This window comes from Marmota marmota, unplaced genomic scaffold (genome assembly GCF_001458135.2).
Source record: "Marmota marmota marmota unplaced genomic scaffold, marMar, whole genome shotgun sequence".
Lineage (NCBI taxonomy): Eukaryota > Metazoa > Chordata > Mammalia > Rodentia > Sciuridae > Marmota > Marmota marmota.
In genome coordinates, this window is record NW_026000240.1 from 23,160,706 (window position 1) to 23,185,163 (window position 24,458).

At 55.7% G+C, this 24,458-nt stretch overlaps 1 protein-coding gene across 1 annotated transcript in view; it reads right to left on the reverse strand.

Moving 5' to 3' along the window:
* Window positions 1–1,102: 1,102 nt before the first annotated feature.
* The window catches only part of Spsb4 (splA/ryanodine receptor domain and SOCS box containing 4), a gene marked incomplete at its 5' end in the record, with an annotated part of 55,939 nt that continues 32,583 nt past the window's right edge, over window positions 1,103–24,458 (reverse strand). Inside the window, one exon of the mRNA XM_048794509.1 lies at window positions 1,103–2,399. Within this exon, the coding sequence (XP_048650466.1) occupies window positions 2,272–2,399 (128 nt within the window). The remainder of the gene's footprint in view (window positions 2,400–24,458) is intronic.

The following is a 24,458-nucleotide window of genomic DNA, read 5'->3' on the forward strand; positions in this document are numbered from 1 at the left end:
GAAGCAGGAGCTCACTGCTCAGAGCAGGCAAGAGTTGGTGGGTAATCAAGGAGGACTTCCTGAAAGAGGGCCGATCCAAGTCAGATCCTGGAGTGGGTGAAGGAGATGGGGACATTGTTGGGGTGAGGGAAATGGCATCAGTGAGGCTAGGAAACGAAACCAAGACCCATACATGTAGGTTGGAAAGTGGTGTTGAGATGGGATCCCGTTAGTTGGAACAGGATGGGTCCTCAGTCACTGGCTACCTGGTCCACCTCCCTATGCAGAGGAGAAAACAACCTACCAAGGTCACTTGGACTCCAATACAGGCTTCCTGACCTCAAAGACTGAGGCCCTGCCTCTGCCTGCAACTCCTACAAAGAGCTACCCCAAGACGGAGACCAAGCCCAGACTGAGGGTAGATGGGAAAGAATACTGCCCCTGGGGTCAGGTGCCACAAGTCTGGTTCTTTTCCCTTGTCCCCAGGAGGGGTGTCATCCCTTAAAATAGCAGTCTGGAAAGGGCCTCTTCCTCCAGGAAGCCTTCCTTCACACACCTCCCCCACCCAGGGTTGAGCTGTCTTGCCTTCTGAGGCTGCACTAAGAGGTCTCCCCCGGAAGGGATCCATCGGCTGGAGTATGGCTCCTGGAGGCTGGCACAGTGCACGTTGCTGGCTGGTGTTAATGAATGAATGCAGAGCCAGTCTTGACCCTGACCCTCGCCTGACCCTGACCCCAGCCTGACCTTGATTCCTAACCTGCCAGAGCCTGGTGCTGCCTCACACTTGCCCTTCAGCAATTTGTATGGTTCTTGGTGAGGATGTACACTTGTCTGGGCCACATCCAGTCCCACCTCCAGGTCTACAGGTGGCCCATAGGGTTTGCCCTGCCTGCCCCTGGACCCCTTGGGCATCACAGCCCTGGCATCGGGAGCTGAGTTGGTTTTCTATGGTCCTCCAGGGGAAGCCTGGGATCACTGGGGTCTGGGAGCAGCAGGGACCATACCCAGAGGAGATGAGGGGCTCCGGGAGAAGCTTGTCACGCCTGGCTTCTGTGGGACTGAGGATAGACCAGCCAGAGATGGAAGGCGCTCTCCTGCCCCTCCCCAGAGAACACTTCACAGCTGAAGGACTGAACTGCAAACTTTATTAGAAACGCTCCTCATTCATGGTCAAGTTCACATTGACGTGGGTGGTGGGGAGGCAGTGCCAACTGGGGCTCTGGTGTCCCACTGCTGTGACAATTTCCAGTTACCAAGGAGTCTGGGTGCAGAGCGTCTGAAACACACCAGAGATGCCGGACAGTGGGGGCAGCAGCAGCAGCACGGCTTTGCAGGGGGACAGACTCCCATGGGTGGCTGAGCAGGGCGCCCCCACATCCACCCTCCAGGTACCCGCTAGGTCCCAGACTGATAAATAAACAGCGCGCCACACACAGGTTGAAACAGGAAACAAACCTGTGGGACTCTTCTCAAGAAGTGAAAAAATAACTCGCTCATGGATGGCTTTGCTACAGCGACAGCCAGGCTGCACCGGGAAGGGTGGGCAGCCTAGAGGCCCTGGGAGGGCAGCTCAGCCCCAGGACCTCATCAGACTTGGGTGTCACAATGCCTCTGTCCCCTTTAGCACCTGTAGACTATGGGCTGTCCTCCACACACTCCTCTTTTAAAATGCAAACACAACTTAAGATAATCATCATCACCGAGGCTAAACTGTCCTGGGAGAATCTGTCAGAAGCATCCTCCCTGAACAGAGGGGACAGCCGAGCTGTACCTCAGTGGGATGAGGGCGTGGTGGGGGGGGGCGAGTAAACAACGTCAAGAGGTAAGCAGGAGGCGTCTAAAGTTGCTTTGTCCACTCGTCCATTCTGCTGTTGGGCATCCCTGGGGAATAATCTCTCAAAGTGGCCTCAAGTCCTAAACTGGTGTGACAATCCTGCTAACCTTGGCCAGAGGTGGGGCCAGGAGGGGTGTGGGCAGCGACTTCCCTCCTTCTTCTCAGCCCTGGCCCGGTTCCCCTGACCCTGCCTGCAGGGGACACGGAGCAGAAGTCTCACTCTCTTGAATAGGAAGCGGCCATCAGTACCGATCAGTACCGGGGGCCACCGCGTCCCGGCGGGTGGGTGAGTGGCAGCGCCTTAGGGAGGAGTCGACTGGCAGGGCCGCTCCAGGCGCAGCCGAACCTGCGGCGACAGACGATTCTTGTCCGAACTTGTCCGACGTCCTGGCCTTTCGGACCCCTCCTGCGCGGGCTGCGTGACCGTGGCCGGCGGATAGGCCGGCCACCGCGCTGGGTCACTGGTACTGCAGGTAGTTTTTGAGAGACTGCGGCAGCGGCAGGGACCCGATGTCCTGCAGGCGCCGGCGGCCCAGGGCGGCGCGGATGGATCTCCGGCACAGGTCCATGAGTGGCAGGGGCTCGGCTGCAACGAGAGGGCAGAGGTGAGAGGCAGAGGTTAGAGCCCAGCGCAGCTCCCCGCGCTGCCCAGCCCCGCCCCTGCGCTGGCCGTCGGGGTCCAGCGAGCTGGAGACCGCGACGGTGTGGATCCTACTTGAACGAAGCCCACGAACAAAGGAGCATGGAACCACCTCAACAGGGGTGACTCATGCTATTTAAAAAACAAAAAGAAAGAAAAAGAGGAGGGGGGGGGGAGAGAGGGAGGAGAGAGGGAGAAAAGAAAACAAGGAGGAAGAAAGTAAAGACCCAGTGCCCATGGCAGGGGTGACTGGAGTTCCATGAGCGCGCTTTGGAGCAGGCGCTGAGGGTGTCCTGACTCTGCGTAAAGACGCCCCTGACTGCAGAGGGGGACAGAGAACGGCCTTGGCTGGGTCTGCAGCCCCGCTTCCTCCAGAAGCCGGTCAGGCCGTGGGCACAGCAGTCCCTGATACTCAGAGTGTCCCTTCAGACCCCATCTCCAAATAAATAAATAAAGTTAAATTAAAAAGATCAATTTCCGGGCTGGGGATGTGGCTCAAGCAGTAGCGCGCTCGCCTGGCATATGCCGCGCGGGGCGCTGGGTTCGATCCTCAGCACCACATACAAATAAAAAATAAAGATGTTGTGTCCATCTAAAAAAAAAATAAGTAAAAAATAAATATTTTTTTTAAAAAAAAAAGATCAATTTCCCCTATCGCTGGCTGTGCTGGTCAGAGGAGGGGCGCGTCGTCTCATTTTCCTCTTAACAACTGGTTCTGGAAAAATTAATACACGCAAATCCATAAGTGACAGAACCTTTGGACAGAGGACCGATGACACCAAGTTGAGGCTTACTGCCGCACCTGGATTGGGCACTCCCTCTCTTCCAGGCCCTCTAACTGGCCCTGGGGATATGGAGATGACCAAGACAGGGCTCAGGCAGCCCTGGAGGTAAGGGAGGGCGCCCATCCGGGATTTAAACAGGGGAAGGGTTTTGACAGAGGGCAATATTCCTAAATGCACAGGGCAGAAACGGGGGGCACTTCCTGGGTGGAGGCAGCTCTACTGGAAACTTCCAAGAGAAGACATCTGAACGGGGTTTTGAAGGGTGGATAGGAGTTGCGAGCACATGGAGGTAGGAAGGTGGTCAGCAGACAGAACAGGCAAAGGCCCAGGGGCAGAGAATGGGAGAGGCTGTGGGGATAGGGACAGTGCTGGCCAGCAGGCACTGGCTGGATGGGGAGTGAAGATGGTCTCCTGCTGTCCCCTGTGGCTTGCACAGGCCTCATTTTCCTGCACCCCAAGAACATGCCCGAGGCTTGAACCTGCATCTTAACAATTGTTTGGTAACAGAATAAGTGATATTTTAAAAATATTCCAAGTGATATTTTAAAAGCATTCAAACCGTAAGCAGTGAGCACCAACTCAGGAGTTATCACAGGAATAAATGATACCACAGGGGACAGGAATGTGGTCAAGAGCGTGGTTCACAGGGACTTTCATTGACTAGAGCCACAGAGGTTAGAGGGGAGCTGTCAGGATTGAGGTGGGACTTGGTGCTGCGACAGAAGCCACACACCCTACATTCAGCTCCCCTCAACTGGAGCAAAGACCCCAAGTCCTAGAGGCTTCAAACACTATCATTTCTCTCTCTTTTTCTCTTTTTGCAGTACTGGGAATTAAATCCAGTGACACTCTACCATTGAGCCACGACCCCAGTCCTTTTTATTTTTTGAGACGGGATCTCGGTTGCTGAGGGCCTCGCTTATTTGCTGAGGCTGGCCTCAAACTTGCGATCCTCCTGCCTCAGCCTCCCGAGAGGCTGGGATTACAGGTGTGCATCACTGTGCCAGCCTAACTTCTTTTGCTCCTCATACAACAAGAGATTAGTCAGGGGATCTGGGCATGCCCTCTTTCCAGACCCAGAGGCCCACTGCTCACCCCAGCCACAGGGTCAGTGCCCAGGCCCCCTCACCCCTCACTCAGAGCATCCCCATCTCTCCTCCAGCAATATCACTGTTCCCTGCCCCCACCATGGTTCCAGAACAAATTTTGCAGTGCCCCTGCCAATCAAGCCCCTGTGGGCCCCTCCCTTCCCCTGACTGAGTCCTGTGTTCAACATCTTGCCAGGAGCTGATCCTCCCTGCCGCAAGTCCCACCATCTCCTTTTGGTTCCTGCAGCCCCAGTGTCTGCTGTGTGCTGCTGGGTGTTGGGGAAATAAGAAAACCAGCCAGTGCTTATTTAATGAGCAGCTACTTCTTACTAGGCAGCATGAAGGAGGAAAGATACTTGTAGCTGTCTTTACTGAAGGCTTATCAAGTGACCAGGCACTTTACAAAGCTCTTTATTTATACCAACTCACACACATGTACATACCAGACTCATCACAATAACCCCTTGGGGTTGGAACAATTACGCCATTTTAAGGGGGATGATGCAGAAACAGAGAGAGAGTGAGCCACCTGCTTAAGGATGCACAGCCAGGAGTTGAATCCAGACAAATGGAAAGTGGAACTTGTGTTATTTCTTAACTGCATTTATTGAGTGCCTGTTCTGTCCCCATTGCTATGCTAGGTTTGTCTCATTGAGGTCTCAAAACAATCCTGTAAGGTTAATGTGACCGGTTCATTCTTGCTTTACAGAGAGGAAACTGAGGCTCAGAGAGGTAGGGAGGCTTGTCCAGAGCTGCACAGCCTACATTTGGAGGCGCACACCAGGTAATTATAGAAGGAGGCCTTGATGAAGGAGGGTCGGTCACCTGTGTCCTGGGCTCCTGGCAGACTGTGACACAACTCCCAGCCTCACTGTCCAGCTCTGGCCACTTTCCGGACCACCACGCCCCCCTGTCCTGAATTACTGCACAGAGCCCAGTCAGGGTAGCGGTCTGCTGTCCCTCCAGGTGGACATGAAGTGCATGTCTCCATCTGACAGGACCCCAGCCAGCCATGAGGGGAGGGAACCCCCGGCAGGTGGGGACATGGGGAGCCCACACAATGCCGGGGGAACGTAAAGGGCATTTTGTGCAACTCCTGCGTAGAGTTCAAAAGTGGGGTGACAGACTTAGGGCAGGAGCCCCTGGGGAGCAGTGTGGGGAGGGCCTGGACCTGCCCCTTGACTCCAATCTGGGAACACCCCTGGGTCTGGTTTGTGGACACCACGAAGCAGCAGCCTTAAGATCTGTGCGCTGTTCACGCCAGACTTCAAAACAAACTCAGTCAACAGCCTCGTCGTCCACTGAGTGCCTCGACCTGGAATCCCCTCCACTTCCATCTGGGTGGCCAGAGACGGCCAGCGCCTCTCAGAGCCTCGTGTTTCTCATCCGTAAAATGGGACAGCAACACCTCCATCCGTGGGCCGTGGTGACCGCGGTGTGACCCAACAGGCACCAGGCTTCATCTCAGGCCACCAGCCCAAGAGGTGCCCTTAAAAAATGGTCATGGTTCCTTACTGTGTTTCTAAAACGCCTCCGATGTGTCACCCTAATTGAAAACAAGGTTCTGCTCTTGATGAAGATTTCTTGGAGCCAGGGCCGGATGTCTGGTCCTGTGCTGAGAATGTCACAAGGCCATCATGTCCCAAGTTCTTGGGTGGCCTGAATTCTCCTTAGTCTTACTCCACTAACCCCTCGCACAACCCCAGGCCAACCACCCAGGACTTCCAAGGCCTCTGCTTTGCCATCCATGAAATGGGGGGTCAGCTCATGTGGCTAGAATGTCTGCAGCTGTGATGGCCTCCCGTGTCCCCAGGCCCTCTGAGGGCTTCCTGCCTGCCATGGGGTGAGCCAAGATATGAGGCACCCCACTCCCCTCACCCCCATATTCACATTTTGAAAACAGATCCACCTTCTTAAGGTCCAAATGTGAAATTCCCAGGTGGGGGATTTTGGACAAGCGCCAGCAGATGGGAAGGGAGTTGAGTGACAGCTTTGGAACAGGGACTCAGCTGACCTGGGCACTGCGTGTTTTGAGGAACATAAGCGAGAAGACACACGCGGTCCTCACACACACACTGCGCGTCAGAAGCGCTGCTCTCTTATCCACAGACCTGGTGTCCACGACTGAGGACTCAGAGGGCTGCTCCCCAGCCCCGGCCCATCTGCTGTTCCTTTTGCCTAGAACGCCCTCCCTGCACTTCCTGCCAGGGGCACACCTTGTCTCGAATCAAGTGCCACTTCCTCCCCGGGTGACTTGGCTCCTCTGTCCTCTGGGTCTACCTGTCCCGTGTCAACCCAGCCCAGCTGTTTAATCATGCAAACGGGCAGGTGCATCATTAGCTGCAATAAGGCTATTTCTCAAATACCGCATTCCTGGTCCGGCGGCCCTGGCGCGGCCAGCGGAGACCCCCACTGGCGTCTAGAGAGCACTTGGAATGTGAGCGTCTTCCTGGGACAAGCTTCTCTGCTCCCCAGCAAAATGGTCTAGGAGTCCTCCGAGGCCACAGCGTCTTCGCATGACCTGCGAGCCAGCGAGCGTCATGGGCACAGATGGTGCCCGGCCCAGGAGGGGCTGTCACTCCTGCCTGGAAAGAGGGCTCTGAGCTCCTCCGTGTGCACAGAGGAGTGTCCAGGGGAAAAGAGCCCTAAATAACGCACAGCCTCCCAGCGCCGCTGCAGAGAGGGGCGTGGGAAACCCCAAGGGAGGGCCCAGAACAGCGAGCGCTTGAACATGTCCCCAGAGTTCTCCACCCAACCGTGTGGCCTGTTTGACAGACAGTGGCAGTGGGCTCAAGGGAGCAGCCAGGACCCGCACCTGTACCCCTGACACCCAGCATCTCCCTGGAATGAAGGGAAGGTGTGCGCATGCCTATTGGAGGCGCTTGGCAGACCAGTAACTGCTTCAATTCCAGGGGGGCAGGAAGCAGGTGGGATAGGAAGGTGGAGCACGTCCACCAGGGTGAGCAAGGTCCCCCCTTCCAGGAGCCCTGAGAAGCTCCAAGCTCCATGGAGCAAACACTGGGGTGACAGCCAGGGAACTGTAATCCCAACACTGGGGGCACCCGTGTTGCCGTCTCTGCCCCTGCGGAAGGCTGAAGCAGCTCTGTTTGGGGGGCAGCCTTTGTGGAGGACATGCTCAGCCTGGAGATCCAGCGGAGGCACAAACAGCAGAGGTGGGGGCTCCCGATGGGAAAGGAAGGACACGTCTATTTAGAGGAAGAACCTGAGGGTCCGGCCCGCCCACAAGCTCCCTGTCTCCATATCTAGTAAGTGTGTCCAGCAATATTCTCAACCAAAGACTCGTAGTCCTCCCAGGCAAAGAAGAGCCACCCTGCTGCAGAGCACACCGAGGCCACCTGTTCAGATGGCCCTGTGGCTCTGAAAGAGCCTCTACCCACCTGGTCTGAGAGCTACTCAAGGAGGTGCTCCAGCCACATGAAAAAGGAAACCGAGCCACAGGACGGGACCACTTCCGGAAGAGAAGCGAGAACGGACTGCTGAAGTGAGGGGAGTCGTGGATCCACAGGACGATCCCTGACATCTCAAAGCTTGGGAGAACCTCCTTCCCAAAGCTGTCACTTCTGTACGAGCCGTCACCAGCCGTCCCCCATGGTGCTGTGCTTCCCTGCCTCCTACCCTGTCCCCGTCTTCCCCCCACTCAGACCTTCCTTCCCCTGAGCCTCTGGAACAGCTGCTCACACAGGAAACTGTCCTCCTGCCCGGCCTCCTGAGTGCTCCCTCCCCTCGGCCTTAGCTGGACCTGCGTCCCCTCCCAGGAGACCACTGCCCTCTGCCTTCCCCGGGACGCGACCTCCTTGCACTGCCTCACCCAGCTGTGCCACCGTCTGCTTGTGACAGTCCCACTGCCTCTGGCACCCGCCACTTGGCTCGGTCCCCTCCCTACTCCTGACGGATGACATCTTCTAACTTCTGGCCTCCTGGACCTTTCCACCCACACCTGCCTCCCCCAGTGGCGAATCCTCCGCAGGACAACCCTGTCGTCACTCAGGTCCCGACCGCCATCCTCAGGGACCCTCCCCACTCTGAACTCAAGAGTGCACATGGCTCCCTGCCATGATGTTCTGACTCACTACAGGCCCCAAAGCAATGTGACCAGGCAACCATGGACTTGAACCTCTGAAACCATGAACCAAAGCCAACCTTCCTATCTTACAAGTTGATGGTCTTAGGTATTTTATCACAGTGACGGAAAGCTGTCTCATACATTTGCAGGACCTGGGCACATGGAGCCTCCTGGGGCTCAGGCAGCCTGGGGAGACCTAAATAGCTGGGGATACTTTAGAGGGGGCTGTGATTAGGAGAAGAAATTTTGAGGGGAGCTGGCAGAGCCAGGAGAAGGCACCTAGCCCAGCCTCGGGTGTCTAGGATGGCCACAAGGAGGAGGATGAAGCTTTAGAGGATGAACTGGCTGCACCACAGGGTGAGAAGGCTGTTTATTGGTTTCAAAGTCACCCCTCTAAGGGGTATTTTAAAATTCTCTTTTGTGTTTAACATCGGAGAAAATTCAGAGTTTTCCCAGATGATATTTTGAGGAAACAATGACAAATTGGTGGAGAAGATCTGGTTTGTTTAAAAAAAAAAATGTGAGTTTCCTCACCTTACTGGGAGCAGGGGCTGTACCTGAGGTACCTTAGCCAGGTGTCTGTGGGTGCTGGGAGTGTTCGGCAGACCCATCCACACGTTGTGATGCTGTGTGCATCACCTGAGACCCTGGGAAGGCCAAGGTGGACAGGGAGGGCCATGGTGCTCGGCAGGGCTGTGATGGGCCCACGGAGGGCCTGGACTTCACTGAGAGCCGAATGACTCCTCCCAGGGCCAGCCGGACCGCCTGGTGTGGCTTAGCCACGAGGCGTCCCCCAAAAGCTCCTGTGAGACAGCGCAAGAAGGTTCAGAGGTGAAGTGATTGGGTTGTGACCCTGCGACCCAATCAGTGGATTAATCCCCGGATAGAGATTAACTGGGTGGTCACTGCAGGCAGGTGGGGTGTGGCTGGGTCCCTGGGGGAGTGCTTTTAGGTTTATGTTTCGTCCTTGCTCTCTGTTTTCTGATCACCACGTGGACGGCTTCCCTCCGCCACACTCGCCCACCATGATGTCCTCCTCACCTCCGCTCGGGGAAGGGAGCGGCCTTCTGTGGACTGAGGCCTCTGAAACCGTGAGCCCCCTAGTAAACTTTCCTCCTCTGATTTTCTTGTCAGGTTTTTTTTTTTTTTTTGTCACAGCAGTGGAAAGCTGACCAAACCATAGCCCCTGGGCCACCAGAGGAGCTGGCGGCCACATGGATCGGGGCCCATCCAGGTTGAAGAGGCCTTCTAGGGTCCCCCAGTCACTCTGCCCCCCACCTCTCCCTGGGCTCCCCAAGCCCGGGCTCATTCTGTCCTGGGCTGTCCCTGGCCATCGATACTTCTATCTCCTCCACAGAGGGTGAGTTCCCGGGGACGGGCCAGTCTGTGTGGGAGGACATGGAGAGGAGCTCTGTGTGGGAAGGGATGACACATGGCGCGTGAGGCCCTGGCAGGAGGGACACCCCACAGATGAGAGCCTCCTGAGGAACACAGGACGGTTCTCAGGAAGCCAGGGCCGCGCTGCCCCTTCACGGGTGGTGGGAGGGTGGGCTGGCTGACCTTGGTCACCCCCATAGGATGGGAGGCCTGTGTCAGCATGCCACGTCCGGCTGGGTGCTCTGGACCCAGGCCACCCATGGCCAGGGGCCCCCACCAGCCATGTCACAGCCAGCGAGAGGGGCTGAGCCTAGTTCAGAGTCGGGTGTGTCTGGCTTTGGGGCCCTGTCCACTCCCCAGCCAGGGGGTCTTGCAATGGAGCACAGACCAGGGGGCCACCACTGTGACGCCCCCACCCCAGACCAGGCTTCGAGACCTTTTTTCCTCTCAGAATGCACCTTTTGATTTCTGTCCTGGAGGGGCAAATCCTAAAGACTCGTGTCCCTCAATAATAATTTATTAAAAACAACAACAGCAACCGACGACCTTGTGGTGCCACCTGACAGGTGTGAATAGACGTCCCCCAGGACAGGCTGGGACACACGCTTCGCTCTACTGAGACCCTCTCCTGGGGGGTAGCCACCCCAGCACAGAGGCAGTGCCCCCCACCTGCCAGGCCGTCACCAGGTTCCCAGAGTGAGGTGGGCCTGGGAGAGGCGAGAAGCCAGGCACCCTGTGGTTTCGGGCCTCACTCTGCCCGGCGGCCATAAGGAAGCCCCCACCTGAGGCTGACCAGCCATCCCTGCATGCATGGGAGGGACGGTGGGTGCATGAGGGGAGAGCAGAGAAGGACGTAGCCTGTCCTGAGAAGTCACTTGAGGAGAAATAGAAAGAGCGCAGTTCTGCTCATCCGCTTGCAACCCAAGACATCCCTGTGGAAGTCGGAACAATCAGCTCTCGAAATGGCAGCACTCTGCAAAGGCACCGTGGTAGATCTCTCCTCGGCTAGTTTCATGTCCCTAAATTCTGATCCGAATGAAGTGACAGGACACGCCCGTGAATGTTGTCAGAATCGAGATGGAATCATTTTTTTCAAATCCTCAACAAAAATAAAAGAATACAGCTGGGAGGTCACCAAGGAGGGGACCTTGTGCACCTGTGTCTTCTGACAGAACTGCTCACAGAGACTGCCACACCGCCACCTCCCGCAAAGGCCACACGGCCTGACCCAAAGAGATGCAAGGAATCTGCCCAGCAACTGGCAGCCCTCATGGCTAATCCTCGGAGCCAATATTATCGCTTCCAAGTGTCCTAAGTGTCCTCATTTCACACGGAGACACCGCCCCTGCGTTAAGCTCCTTAAGGATGCCCACCGTGTACGACGGACTGTGTGCTCCCCTGGCAAGGCTCTGCTGTTCCCAGATGGACGTCACCCCCTGTGGAGAGTCTCTGACTGCTGCTCAGCTTGACGTCCCCAATTCCACATGTACTTAGCTCCTACTCTTATACAAATGAGGGCCCTTGTCACATGGACTTCTGCCGGGGCTGGCTCTGCTTTGGGATTCTCCTCAACCCTGCCCAGCGGTCAGTGGCCAGCAGCACTGGCTTCATCAGGGACCCTGAGACGCAGGACCCTGAGCCCCACCCAGCCCCACTGCACAAGAGTCAGCACTGTGACAGGATCCCCAGTGATTCTGACATGGTGCTCGACAGGCCTGGGCCATGGGGTGCCTTACAGACACCCCGATATGCTGTGAGTGGAACCAAGTTCCCCTTCCTGCCTGTGGGCCATGCCAAGACACACTCCCGGCCTTTCCTTGGCCCTCTAAGTCCGACCCCCTGAGCCCTTTCGCCTCTACACAACTGTGTTGGGTCTGAGCTCTTGTCTTCATGTCCAGCCCCCTGGTCACCCCCTGACTCCACTATGCAGAGCAGCCTTGGGTCCCCATCCCCCCAAAACACACCACTTACCCCACAGCAGACCTCCCTGGTATGGGCTTTCAGCCCTCTCATCACCATGGTGGACTGAGCCCCAGGATTCTTTGGGACAACCCCAGATCTCATTGTCCTGCCTTGGTGTTTGGGAAACACGATCTTCCTCCCCAGCCTCCCGCCAGTCCTGGACCACCCTGGACCACCCTGGGCTGCTGTGGGATCATCTCCCGTCCGTGGTGGTTTGGGGTGCTGTGGGCAACCGGTTCCCAGCCCTGGCCACTCCGCAGTGGGTATTGTGGCTGCAACAGCAATCAAAGCCGAAGGTCTGGGGATGGGGCAGCTGAAGTGAGCCTTCATCTCTGCAGAGGACAGCCCGGCTCCTCTGAGGCAGGTAGTGAATTTTTTTTTTTTTTAAGTAGCCCTTTCATTCTACCTTAAATTAGCTGGGTCCCTTCAGCAGGGTTCCCTTAGCAGATGGATTAGTAACGGGCTGCACCAGCTCCACTGTCGGGCAGAGGGGTGCTCCTGCCCCAGCTGAAAAAGTACCCCAAATCCAACTGAATGCAACTCGAAGCCTGCCCCAGGGAGCTGCTTGATGGCTGGTCACCCTGGCCTTAGAGAAGGAGCCCTGTCGCCCGGGGGTTGGAGCGGGGGTGTCTCTGCTGGCATGCACCCTGCACATGCATCTCCCCAGTTTCCTCTGCCCCTGCAGCCCTGGAACCACTGGCTGTCCCTCAGACAGTGGAAGAAGCACCCCCACCCTGAGCGGCCAGACACGGGGCAGAACAGTGCTTGCAGACACAGCTGTGCTCCACCCACCCACCCAGGACGGGGCCAGGGTCCTCAAGGAAGGGGCCCCATCTCCAGGGTGCACCCCTCCCAAAGAAGAACGTGAAGCGTGGGGCAGCTGGGTGTGCCACTAGCTGGCACGTTACTTGAGTGGACAGTAGTGACCAGGGAGGAACTGGAGTAAGAGTTTATGAATTAGGGTCAACAGAAAAATCAAAGCACTGCTGAGGCACACGCACATGAAAACCCTGTAAGAAACAGAGCAAAGGAAAAGAAACTCCAAGTTCAAAACTCAGGGAGTGGTGACCTCGACACGGGAGTGCAGGGGAAGTTCAGCGTCAAGGTCTAGCCTTTGGGCTGCGTGGCGGATTCAGAAATGCCCCTTCAGCTATAAAGGAGCAGATAAAAAATGTTAGACTGAGAGGGGGCCGTGGGTGGGACCGACAGCAGCAGTGCCCTGTAACCGAGGGTCCTGTTTAACCTGACGCTGTGCATCCGAAGGTCAGTCAAGCCCAGAGAGGGAGGGAGCAAGAGTGAACAAGGACAGTCATGAGTCGGCCCCATCAAAATCGAACCAGAGCCTGGCCAGACGGGGGACCACAGCAACTGACGTTGGTGTCATCATGGAGACCCTGCAGGGCGACGGACGCTGGAGGAGGCACAGCCCAGACCTGGAGTGAAGGCCTAGAGCCCAGGCCTGGCTTTCCAGGGCAGCTGCTTCCTCTGGGAGTGGGGAGCGTGGGAAGAGGGGCGAGGGGCAGGGTCAAGATGCCAAGCAAGGCCCTGACCTTGGTGGACAATCAGCCAATGACAGGGCATTAGTGTCCCTGGGGACAAAGTGAAAAAAGAGGCAGCTGGCATAGAAACTGAGGACCAGACACCCCGCGAGGACGCCTCTGTGCTGAGAACCAGGTCATGGCCAGCAGGGGTCTGGGCAGGTCAGAGCAGCTGCACCCAGGGGACCCGGGGCTCCAGCCCCACCCATCAGCCCCACTCACCAGCCCCTTTTACTGCTGAGGATCTTCCTTTGAGACACCACTGGGGAAACCTGGAGTGTCAGCATGTCTCAAGTGTCCATTTGGGGGCTCTTACTGGATTCTTCAGCTGAATTTTTGGCAATAATAATAAGAAGAACGTGAAGAGCTATAGCGGGACGCAGGACGTCCCACGTCTGTCGCAAGCACTTGATCCTCACAGCAACCCAGGAGGTGGTTACCATCATGGATGTCCAATTACTGGAGCCAATGGAGGCACAGAGAGGTCAATTAACTGGCTTAAGTCCACAGTGGAGTGATGAAAATGGACTTGGGCTCGGGACTCGGGCAGTGTGGTTTGGGACGCACTCTCCGCTGTGGCTCTTCTGGAGGGGGCGGGGCGAAGGTGAGGTGCCAGTCACTGTAAAGGGCACCCTTCCAGCAGCCCCATGGGTTCTGCTAGCCAGTCTCAGTGGTCCCCCTGCCCTGTTCCACGTGGTGGTGCTCCCAGTTTCCTGGGCAGGGGAGATCCCTAAAGGGACTGGAGGGGACACAAGCCACAGGTGAGCTTGAGTGGCCCAGACAGTACAGGACCTTGCTGACGGAGGACAGTTACTAATGGGTCCAATCTGCCCGGCTTCTCCTGGGATTCCGACTCTGCGAGGGGGTCTTCCTCCCAACCCCTGTGGCCGACCATCTGAACCACCACCCTGAAGCCCCTTCCCGAAGGAACCTGGGCTCTGCTCCCCCTCAGGCACTGAGGTGAGCTGGTCCCGCTGGCTTGGGCTGTCCAGCGGACAGCCAAGGTCAGGCCCACTTCCTCCCCAGGGAAGGTGGCAGTGCTAGCCTCCTGTTGAATGGCGTAAGCCCCAGGGGGTTACATGAAGGCCTTCTCAGGGATTTATTGTGTTTACTTGACCTTTCCAAGTGTGAGCTCAGAAACAGGCCCAGAGGAGATGGTGGGAGCTTGTTTTTCTTAAGTTAAGCAAAACTGATGAGTAAACTGAATTCTTGGACAGAGTCCGCCTGGTTTTCTCCCCAGCTCCCTCCCTACGTCAGTCCAAGGATGCAGTTGGACTCACAGAGGCACCAGTATTTATGGGATAGCTCCAGAAGAGGAGAACCGCGTCCACTAAAACACGGTGAGCCACGAGGCCTGCGGGTAAGTATTTTCAGTGTGCTGGCAGCCATGGTGCAGAACAGGGGCCGGCAGGTGGGCAGCTCTGACTCTATTCCCACTTCTTGTTTTAAGCAGATGGTTTCTTGTGTTAGGTAACTTCTAAAACAGTTCATGGCCAATGCACAGAGGAGAACCAGCTCAGGTGGCACAAACATGTTTGCATCTGAGACCAGAGGTCGTAAACCCCAGTGTAGGTGGGGCCAGGCAGGGACCTCAGTGAATCCTGGGGGGCAGGGGGAGTGGGGCCTGTGCAGACCCAAAGAACTTAGCTCCTGGCAGGAACATCCTCCTGGTGTTACCAGATTTCCTGCTCTTCCAAAAAGGTTAGAAATGCTGACTTTTTTATGTGACACTTAGGTTTGGTGTGACCCACAGAATATTTCTAGGCCTAGGCACCCTCAGCTGACACTGTGGCTCCTGTTGCAGGGTGAAGCCCATCGGCCACCTTTATTGGAAGTTGGCCCCCCGCTGTTCCCTGGGGGGCAGCCCTTCTGGGGTGTCTAGAATATCAACCACAGAAGCACAAGCTCTACAGGAGCCGAGAGTGTCATCACTGGTCTTTGTTGGGAACGAGTCTAACTAGCTCTCTAACTATGGGACAAAGTCAGGACAGCACTAAAACCCCTCTTCTCTCTCTGTGGTGTCTAGACGTGGTTCTGAGTGCGATGATGGGAGTCCCCACCCGACTAGTAGTCCAAGACCCCCAGTTTCCTTGCATGGGCTGCTGTGACCACCTGGGCATTAGGGGGCACTGCAGAGACACCAGAGACTAGTGGCAACACTGTCACCACAGACACACAGCCAACCCACTTCACTTTGCGCAGAGGGGGTTGGGTGTCTGTGCCTAGCACTTCACCCACAGTGACTCGTTCAGTCCCCACAGCACCCTGTGAGGTGGGGACCTTTGTTACCCCCACTGCAGAGGTGAGGGGACTCAGGAGCAGAGCAGGATGAGATTTCCAGGGTCACCCAGAGAGTCTGGGCGGAGCCCTTGGGCTGTAGGTTCCTCGCCTCACAGGACATTATTCAGCACCCAGAACACCTGACATGCCTACATCTATTTTTTTCCATAAACTCAAACATCTTATCTCTTATTTTACTCCAAACAAGGAAAAGCAGACATTAGAGGTTTATGGACAAAAATGTACCAGCAGAGAAAAAATGACAGATAAAATCAACTTTTTCTGTTTGTGTGTGTGTGTGTGTGTGTGAACTGGAAAAAGGCAGAACAATACCCTAGTTCAGGTAGTGGCAGAACCAATTTCCCAGAGGAACACAGACTAGGGTCTCCTTGGCCCTGGGTAACAGCAGTCATCATCCAGCCCCAGGAGCAGGGGTCCTCTCTGACTTTCAGATGCACCTTCTCCCTGGGCCTGCACAGCCAATACGAGGAGCACCACCTTCCCATGGCGTATGCAGTGAGGAAAGCCCTCCTCAGTCACTCTGGGGGCTTAGGGAGCAGGGTTTGGTACCCCTGAAACCCGTGTGGGGTCACTGATGGATGGTCATGGTAAGAAAATATGCACAGCAGCCAGCTTTTCGGGAGGGTCCCCGCCCCAGGCGCTGGTTAAAGAACTTTCCACAAATTAGCTCATCCTGACAACAGGCCCTCATCTCTTCCTTTACAGAAGAGGGGATGAGGCATGTGAGTCCTAGGGAGGTCCCTACTGCCCAGGGAGCCTGGGAGCTGGGTAGTGGTCAAGGTCACGGGCAGTCCCACCCACCTCCCTATGCCACTCTGGGCTGCGCGTTCCAGATGTGGAGTGAAAGTTGGTTTCTCTTCCGAGACGTGGAACCCTTTTGCCCAGTGACACTGCAAGAGAACCGGGGTCTGTTTGGCAGACAAAAAGAGAAGCTGCTCTGGTGGAAGGGCACCTCGGGCTCCCATGGTGGGGCATGGCTCTGAGGTCTTCCAAGGAAAAGCCTGTTGGAGTGAATGATGTGCCGAAACCGCAGACTCGCCGACAGAAAGGGCTCGCTCTTTTGGTTTAAATATAATAAATGTGAGAATACAGCGCTTACACTTACAAAGCACTTTGTCTTTTCCAAGGACCTTCACAAACATCCCATTTGCTGTCTGAGTGAATCGTTCCAAAAACACACTCAAGGCTTAATGACGCCCTATAGAACCGTGAGTCCTACGACAGAATACCCAGGAAACTGGGAGAGCTGCTGATTTCAGCTCTGTGCACACCGGAGCGTTCCCACGTTTTCCTTGGTTGGGTTTCAGCAATACGAGGCAGACTGTCACAGTGCCCGCCTGCCTCATCGGTCCAACCTGGGGGCCAAAACAACCAAGTACCAAGCACTCACTGCACGCCTGGCTCTGTGCTCAGAATTTTTTGACACACCATCTCCTCGATCCGATCCCCTCGTCTCTGAGAGAGGCGCTAGGGGTCCCTTGTCCCAACAAATCAAGTTCCAGAATGGAGAAATGAGGCTGCTCATGTCGTGCACTGCATAGCATCCCCCAAGGTTGGGGCAGCGCCTGCAAACACATTAATATTTCTCCAGTGAAACCTATGAATATTCACAGCGAGTGAACCAAGGAATTCCTATAAATAGCCGACACCAGTTCACGTTGAGTCTTGCTGTCAAATGAGTTCGCCCCAAATTATGAATAAAATTCTGGTTTTCAGAACAGAGTCCAGAACTTGTATCTTCATTTCACTAGCAGATGTGGTTCTGAGAGGTTCAGTGACTTGACTAACCGGGACCACGGCTGGCGAACACTGGAGATGGGATCCAAGTTGAAGACCGGACTTTAGGGCCCGAGTCTTCAGCCACTTTCTGCATGGGAGACAGCAGGTTTGGGAGAGGGGGTGGGCAGAGAAGAGCCGAGAATTCAAATCCCTGCTCTGCTCTTAGGAGCTAAGGGATCCGGCAAAGCACTTCCATAGAAAATAGGCCTCCCATTTTCTATGGAAGTCATTAAGGTTGTTCTCGCATATTCTAGCTTTCACCCTCCAGGGATGTGATCAGTTTATGCGTCTCTACCAAGTTAGATGTGGCCATGAAATGTCAATGAGAGGCATGTGTGTCACTGCTGGCTGGAAGCTTTCAGAGCCAGCAAGGAAGTTTTGCTTCCTTCCCTCTTTCTCCATCAGTGACCTTTAGGGGCTGCTCCTCCAGCCCTGGACATGAAGTGAGGGTACGAAGCTTGAGAAGAAGATCCTCCAGCTGACCAGCAAAAGGCACACAGAGGGGGTGAAAACCAGGCTTCGAAGTCAGTGAGATTTGGGGGTGTCTGTTACTGCAGCAAGACCTGGCCTATCCTGACTGATACAGGTTCCTTCTCTATAAGACCCATTGTGCAGAGACTGAGCGAGATGGAACCCAGAAAGCTCCATGACAGTGTCTGGCAGTGGATGTCTTTGATTCTCCCATTCTCAGCACCAATTTCCCGAGCTGTCAGAAACAGGAGTAATGGCTAACTTGCTCTGTTTTAATTAGTGAGACTGTGTGTTAACCATGAGGTATTAGTGGAAAGGATTTTCTGAATGTCTACAAAAATATTGGATGTTGACTTACATATTGTCATATGCATCCCTCCTTCTACTCTAATGGGGAGTTTGGAGAGAGGTGGTGGGAGTTTGGGGACAGAATCCAGTCCCTGTTTGGGAACAGTCAGCCTCCTGAGGACTCCAGATTCCTAATGGAAGTGAAAGTTGTGGAACAATAAATATTTCCCAAGGCAGGGCTGCAAAGGGTCTGCCAGTGTCTGGAGGAAGTCAGAAGGGCCAGCTACCCTGCGGCCAGCTGCGGAGCACACAGGCGGCACGGATTCCTCCTCAGGCCAGCAGAGGGAGGGAGTGAGGCTGGGAGGGAGGCGCTCTGTAGGGCTGTGCGGTTGCCAGGGGACTTGCATTAGACCCCATTTAGCAACACCGATTAAGGAGCTATAAATAGCACCTGGGCTCTCTCCCAGGCCATAAAACACACTTGCCTGCCCTGCTCCCAGCCTTCAGCCTGCCTTGCTTAATTGGGACTCAAAATAAAATACCTGGAAGGCTGCGTTCTGATGGAAGGCCTCCGTTGCCATGGTGACCATTACTGGGCCCAGGATGGGGCAGAGGCCTGACCTAGGGCTGCTGAGGCAGAGGAGGGAGCAGGAGGAAGGCAGGTGGGGTGGGAGGGGACAAACATGGATAAGGTCATGATGGATGCTTTGCATCTCACTTGGAGGGGCTGCTGGGCTCGTGGCCTACATCCCCTGATGGCTGCAAAGAAATGGCAGCCTGTCCATCACCTGTTGCACGAGGACCACTGAGGCGAGGAGGAGGACCTGGCTATGAGAGGCAGAGATTCAAGTTTGAACCCTGGCTCAGTCCCTGAACAGATCAGCTGGGTGACCGGGGTCTGCTGCCACCTTCTCTGGACCTTCTACTGTAAAACCATCCAGTCTTTTCCACGGCAAACGAGGAACTGAGTGACAAGGTCTCTGAGCTCCACATCCAAGCTCCCGGCATTGGCAGGGAGAAGGCGGAAGCTCTCTTGTGCTGAGTCACCTCCAAGATGCAGGGAGAACAGGAGGGGTGCACATCAGGGGCGGGGGTGGGGTGCTGCTGTTTGTGTGTTTGTGGGGAATATCTTAGAAGAATGTACAAGAATATGACAGCCTTGGTGGCCTCTGGGGAGGGTGGCTGGGAACAGGGGTGGCAGGAGACTCATCACTGTCAGATTTTAATTAAACCATATGCACGTATTTCAATAGATAAAATCTAAATTTAAAAAATATTCTGGACTTCAAAAGACCCTGGTTCTAAGGACTACGTAAATGATCAGTTGGACCCACAGGGTTGCCCTTCATGATCTGGTCTCTTTGATGATGACCACCATCTCTCCCTGTGCACCTTGGACTTCTTGTCAGGTCCTGAGCTCTGCTGTGTGTTTTGGAGTCTGAGGCAGAGGTGGGAGGACCAACTGAGGAAGGAGGGAGAGGAGGAAGGGGAGGTGGAGGGACAGAGCCTCCACTAGAGCTGTCCCCTCCCCTGAAAAGCCCTGTGGCCTCCTTGTAATAGCCACTTTACATCTCAGCTCCAACATCCCCTTCTGTGCCTGCCTCCCCCATACCACAGCTGGGCCACTTACCTGCCATCTTCTCCCTGCTGCACTCCCCCGGAGCCCTCTCCTAATGCTCAGCTCCCCCAGGCCATCAGCGATTGGTGGCTGCCCCCATCAGCTAGGGCTGTTAGAGGCACCTCTGCCTGAGGGATCTCACACACTCTAGGCTTCTATCCCGGTGTTCCCTTGCTGGTTCTGAAGCCTCTGCTTCCTCTGCTGGGCAAGCTACTTTTTGACCTTAGCTTGAGCAGAGTGCACTTAGGGAGGGAGGGAGCCAGAGGCATCTCAGGAGATGCGCCCAGACTCTGTGCCTGTTTGGATGGTGGAAAGGTGTCATCTGGGTGTTTAGAATCCTTGGGAACCAGGAACCCAGGAGCAGGAGCTGCCAGGCAGAGGGCCCTAAGCTCTGCTGTGTGGCCTCAGCAAGACTCTGACCCTTGCTAGTCCCCACCCACAGCACGGGGGGGGGGGGGCTTAGACCAGAATCCCTAGGGCCTTGCCCCCTTGGACACTCTATCCGGAGTTCTAGCCCAAGCAGGGAAAAACACAGAGAGGAGCCATGAAGACAGACAAAGGGAAATCTCCAGGGAACTTCAGAGACCAGAGGAGGGGCAGTAGGGATGTCCCACTGGGCCCAGGTGACATCCACATGTCAGACACACTCCCAGGGGAACCCCAGTGAACTCCCTCTCTTCTTCCAGGCCTGAGCGGAGGTCAGCGATGACGTGCACGTGCGTGTCCCGACTGATGGACGGCAGTGCAGGGAGGAGGGGTGCGGGGTCACGCCCAGCCCCTTCTCTACTACAGAAGGAGCATTTCCAGTGAGTGAAGGGACACCGACCGCCCGGGCAGCCTTGAGTTTCACTCCGGCTTCTGTGGAAGGTTAATCATTGATGACCGTCCTCCTGCTGCCCCTTCCGTTAGTTATTGATGGGTTTCTGACGGCTCGCCCCCTGCGCCCTCTTGGTCCCTCTTTCAGTAACGTGTCCATAGAGCCCCTCGGGGAGGCTGTCTGTTCTGAGGCCGTGCCCCGCCCCTCCAGGGGCTGAGCCAATCAGTGCACGCCAACCCAGTGGCCACAGCCATTGGTTCATGGGTGGGCATGTGAACCAAGCAGAGCCAATCAAAATGCATCCCAGGCCTTGCCCCGGGCAAGGCGGGTCCAAAAGTTCTGGATCCTGCTGGATGAGGAGGGAGCAGGTGGTGGCCTCGGGAGCTCCTTTAAAAGTCATTTGGGATCTTTGATACCCACCAGGGCGCCTGTAAGAGGTGCATGAAGGGGACAGGCTCAGGGTGGCACTCTGGGACGGGCATCTAGGGATCCGTGTGCTATTTCATGTAGGTTGGGCGTGAGGCCTAAGGCCCATAAGACATCTCCCCAAGAGAAAGGAGAAGAGATGGGAACTAAAGACCGGAACCTGGCAATGGTGCTGACCCAGGAAGCCGAGGTTGGAGCAAGATTTGCCTAAACTATTCAGTAATAAAAACACCTTCATTCCCTTTTCTGACGTGGGACAGTTTGGGCCAGGTTTTCTGTTCCTTGTAATAAGAGAATACCACCACTACACCACCCCACTGTGCTAGGCCCATTCAAGACCTTGAACTGATTTCCTGGACTATGAGTCAGACTTCAAAGTTAGACTGGCCTGGCATTGAAATGCCACTCTGCCTAATGGAGACACATGCTGTGTGGTGGAGGATTTCTGCTCTGTGAAGAAAGGCATGGGGTGAGAAGTGACCTAAGGAGACGGGAGTCAGAGATGGTCCCCAAGAGGGCAAGAACCCAGAGTGGGCTGCACTGGGCCACCTGAGGCCAGGCTGAGGAACACACTGGGAAGAAAAGTGCAGCTTTTATGGAAGAGCTGAGAGCTCTGGCAAACCCTCCTTACCCAACGTCACTCCCTGAGAGGACCTGCAGACATATTACTGAAAGAGGGATGAAGAGGGTGCAGGAGGCCAGCCATCAGAAACCCATCAGTAACTAACGGAAGGGGCAGCAGGAGGAGGGTCAGGAAGGGGCAGCAGGAGGAGGGTCATCAATGATTTACCTTCCACTGAAGCCAGAGTGAAACTCAAGGCTGCCTGGGCAGTGTCCCTTCACTCACCAGAAATGCTCCTTCAGTAGTAGTGAGGGGGGTGGGCGTGACCTTACCCAACATCACTTCCCCTATTGGTGCCTCAAAACCCACGGGGGCTTTTTCCTCAACTTCAATGCATTCCAGGGAGGAAACAGTCAAGGAATGTCCAGGTTAGAAGGGAGTTTCTGGAAGAGTCCAAACAGGAGCTGCACAGTCAAGCATCTGTGGCCCAGGGGGCTCAAGTGCTGACTCAGAGCTGCCGCGGCCAGTCTTGAGCAGGGCAGACTAGGACCCTGGTCTAGTCTCACTTCCAAATCGGAGTCCCTTCCACTGGCCGGTCGCTGATGTCTAGTCATCTTAGCTCTTGGGAGTCACATTTCCTGTTATGTACAAGTGAAGCCACCAGGTGGCGATATAGAGTCACCTCCCGAAGTCACCTAACCTTCATAGATTCGCCTTAATGAGAATGTATCTTTATTTTATCTCAAAAGGTAATTAGCATATAGAACTATGACCAATTGGATGATCATTGAAAAACCAGAGAATTATAATCGGGGTTACATACAAGGTCTCTTCCTGCTTCTTTTTAACCTTGCCAATGAGTTTACAAGACTTTGAAGTCAGACTGGCCCGGCATTGAAATGCCACTCTGCCAGTTATTTGCTGCATGTTTTTGGCAAGTCATCCCTCTTTGTCCTCCAACTGCCCATCTGTAACAACAGGCTCAGTACTTCTCTGAATAGGGTTCTCGTGAAGGAGAAGTTCATTGTGTCTGCAGGGCTAGCATGTCGTAGGTGTTCAATAAATCTCGTCTGAATGAATGAATGAGGTGCCGACAGAAATGCTTGGCTTAATACAGCAAGTGCCCAGCAAATGGCCATATGACCACAGGTAAAAAGGAAGCCCATCTACCAATGAAACTACAGGCCACGGGCAGGGAGAAAGGAGGCTTTGTAGGGGATGTGGGAACTCACTGGGAGGCCAGAAGTCACAGCGCCCAGGTGGCTGCTGCTGATTCACTGTGCGACACCCCCTCCCCACCGCACATCTCGGTTTGGAAGCCCCTCTAGACCTGCCCTGCCTTGCGGCAGAGTTCACCGGCACACTCCCGTGCAGGCTCTGCTGTGGTGACTGGGCCCCAGCAGCCCAGAGGTGACACCTCAAGGGACATTGCCTGAGTCTGACTTGTGTGTGCCTCGTGGGCTGGCTGCCCAGGCTCAGGGACCCCTTCCCTGGGTTGGTGAACCCTGCAGATGGCTTGGTCAGTGCCACGCCCCTTCCAGAGCTGGGGTCCCACGCCTCCCTTCCCCCAGGCCTGGTCAGGGGCACAGAGGTCCTCTCAAAAAGGAGCCTTGCTTCCCCTCAGAGCCCTCGACTGCTGCGCATGTTCCGCGAGGCTCTATTTCCCAGCCTGAGCGGGCAGAGCTCACACCTCGTAAAGCCACAGGGAAAATATTTGGCTGGTTTCGTAAACCGGGGCCACAAAGGCTCACTTGTGACAGGAGGCCGTGCAGCCTGCGCCGGCTCCCAGGTCTGGGCAGTGGGACCCGCAAGACACCACTGCTCGCCCAACACCGGCCACCTGCGTGCAGGCCACGGGCCTGGCAGCCTCCCCACCCGGCCAGGCTGTCCCCCACAGACTTCCAGAACGCGAGCTGCCCAAACACACCAGGCCAGGGCCGGGCCAGGCCGGGGGGGTCCTGGGGGCTGCCTGGGAGGCCTCAAAGAAGCTTCTGTGCCCTCGTCAGCGACAGCCACCCAGGAGGGGTCTGCAGCATGTCCTGGTCACAGTCTGGTCCCAGCAGGCTCCTCAAGGAAGCCACCCACAAACTTCTCCTGCCAAACTGCACTTTCTGCCCCTCACCCAAGAAGTGTCCCCCCAGCATCACCCCTGCTGTCCCCCTGCTGTCCCCAGACCATTCCTGCCCTGTCCCCGCACAAGGACCTCTCCGTGTGATTCTGATCCCCAGGGACCCTTCCCGCCCACAGACAGGCCACTCGCTGCCGGCACCCCTCATTAGATCATTAATCAGTCCCTTCTTGACTGGGGGCCTTATTATTTAAAGCTGTGATTATTTATTTCAATGACACCTTGTTATTTGAAGCTGTCAGGGAGAGAGCTTTTCCAACATCAGTGATTTTTTCTGATCTAGTCTCCTTTTAAGTGACCCCTCGACTTTGAGTTGGATCCTTCAGTGGGAACCTCTAAAGCGCATTACGCCCTGGTCTGAGGCCCATCCGCCCTAAATACAGACGCATCCCTTCTGGAAGACTTGGGATTAGAAGACAGAGTCACCTCTGGCACTGTGACCTGGGGTGGGCCGCACGCCTCTTTGCTGAGTGGCTGGGCTTGGGGAGTTCTTGGTGTTGCCCTTGGGTCCCTCCGTCCCTCCGAGGGCAGGCAGACCCTGGGACTTGGTTGAGGTGCTTGCCCGTGGCCTCCCCTACCCGGCCTCGTTTGCAGTTTCTGCTCTGTCTGGGGAGGGAGGCCGAGGGCCAGGTGGGGTGAATCTGAGTCGGTGTAAATGAACTGCAGACAGCATCTCAGCCCGTTGATAAGCTGCAGAGCAGGAGGGTTCCTCCATCCACTCTCAGGATCAGCTTGTGTGGAGCTAAGGGCGCCAGACAAGAGCTGTTCCCACGCGGGTGTT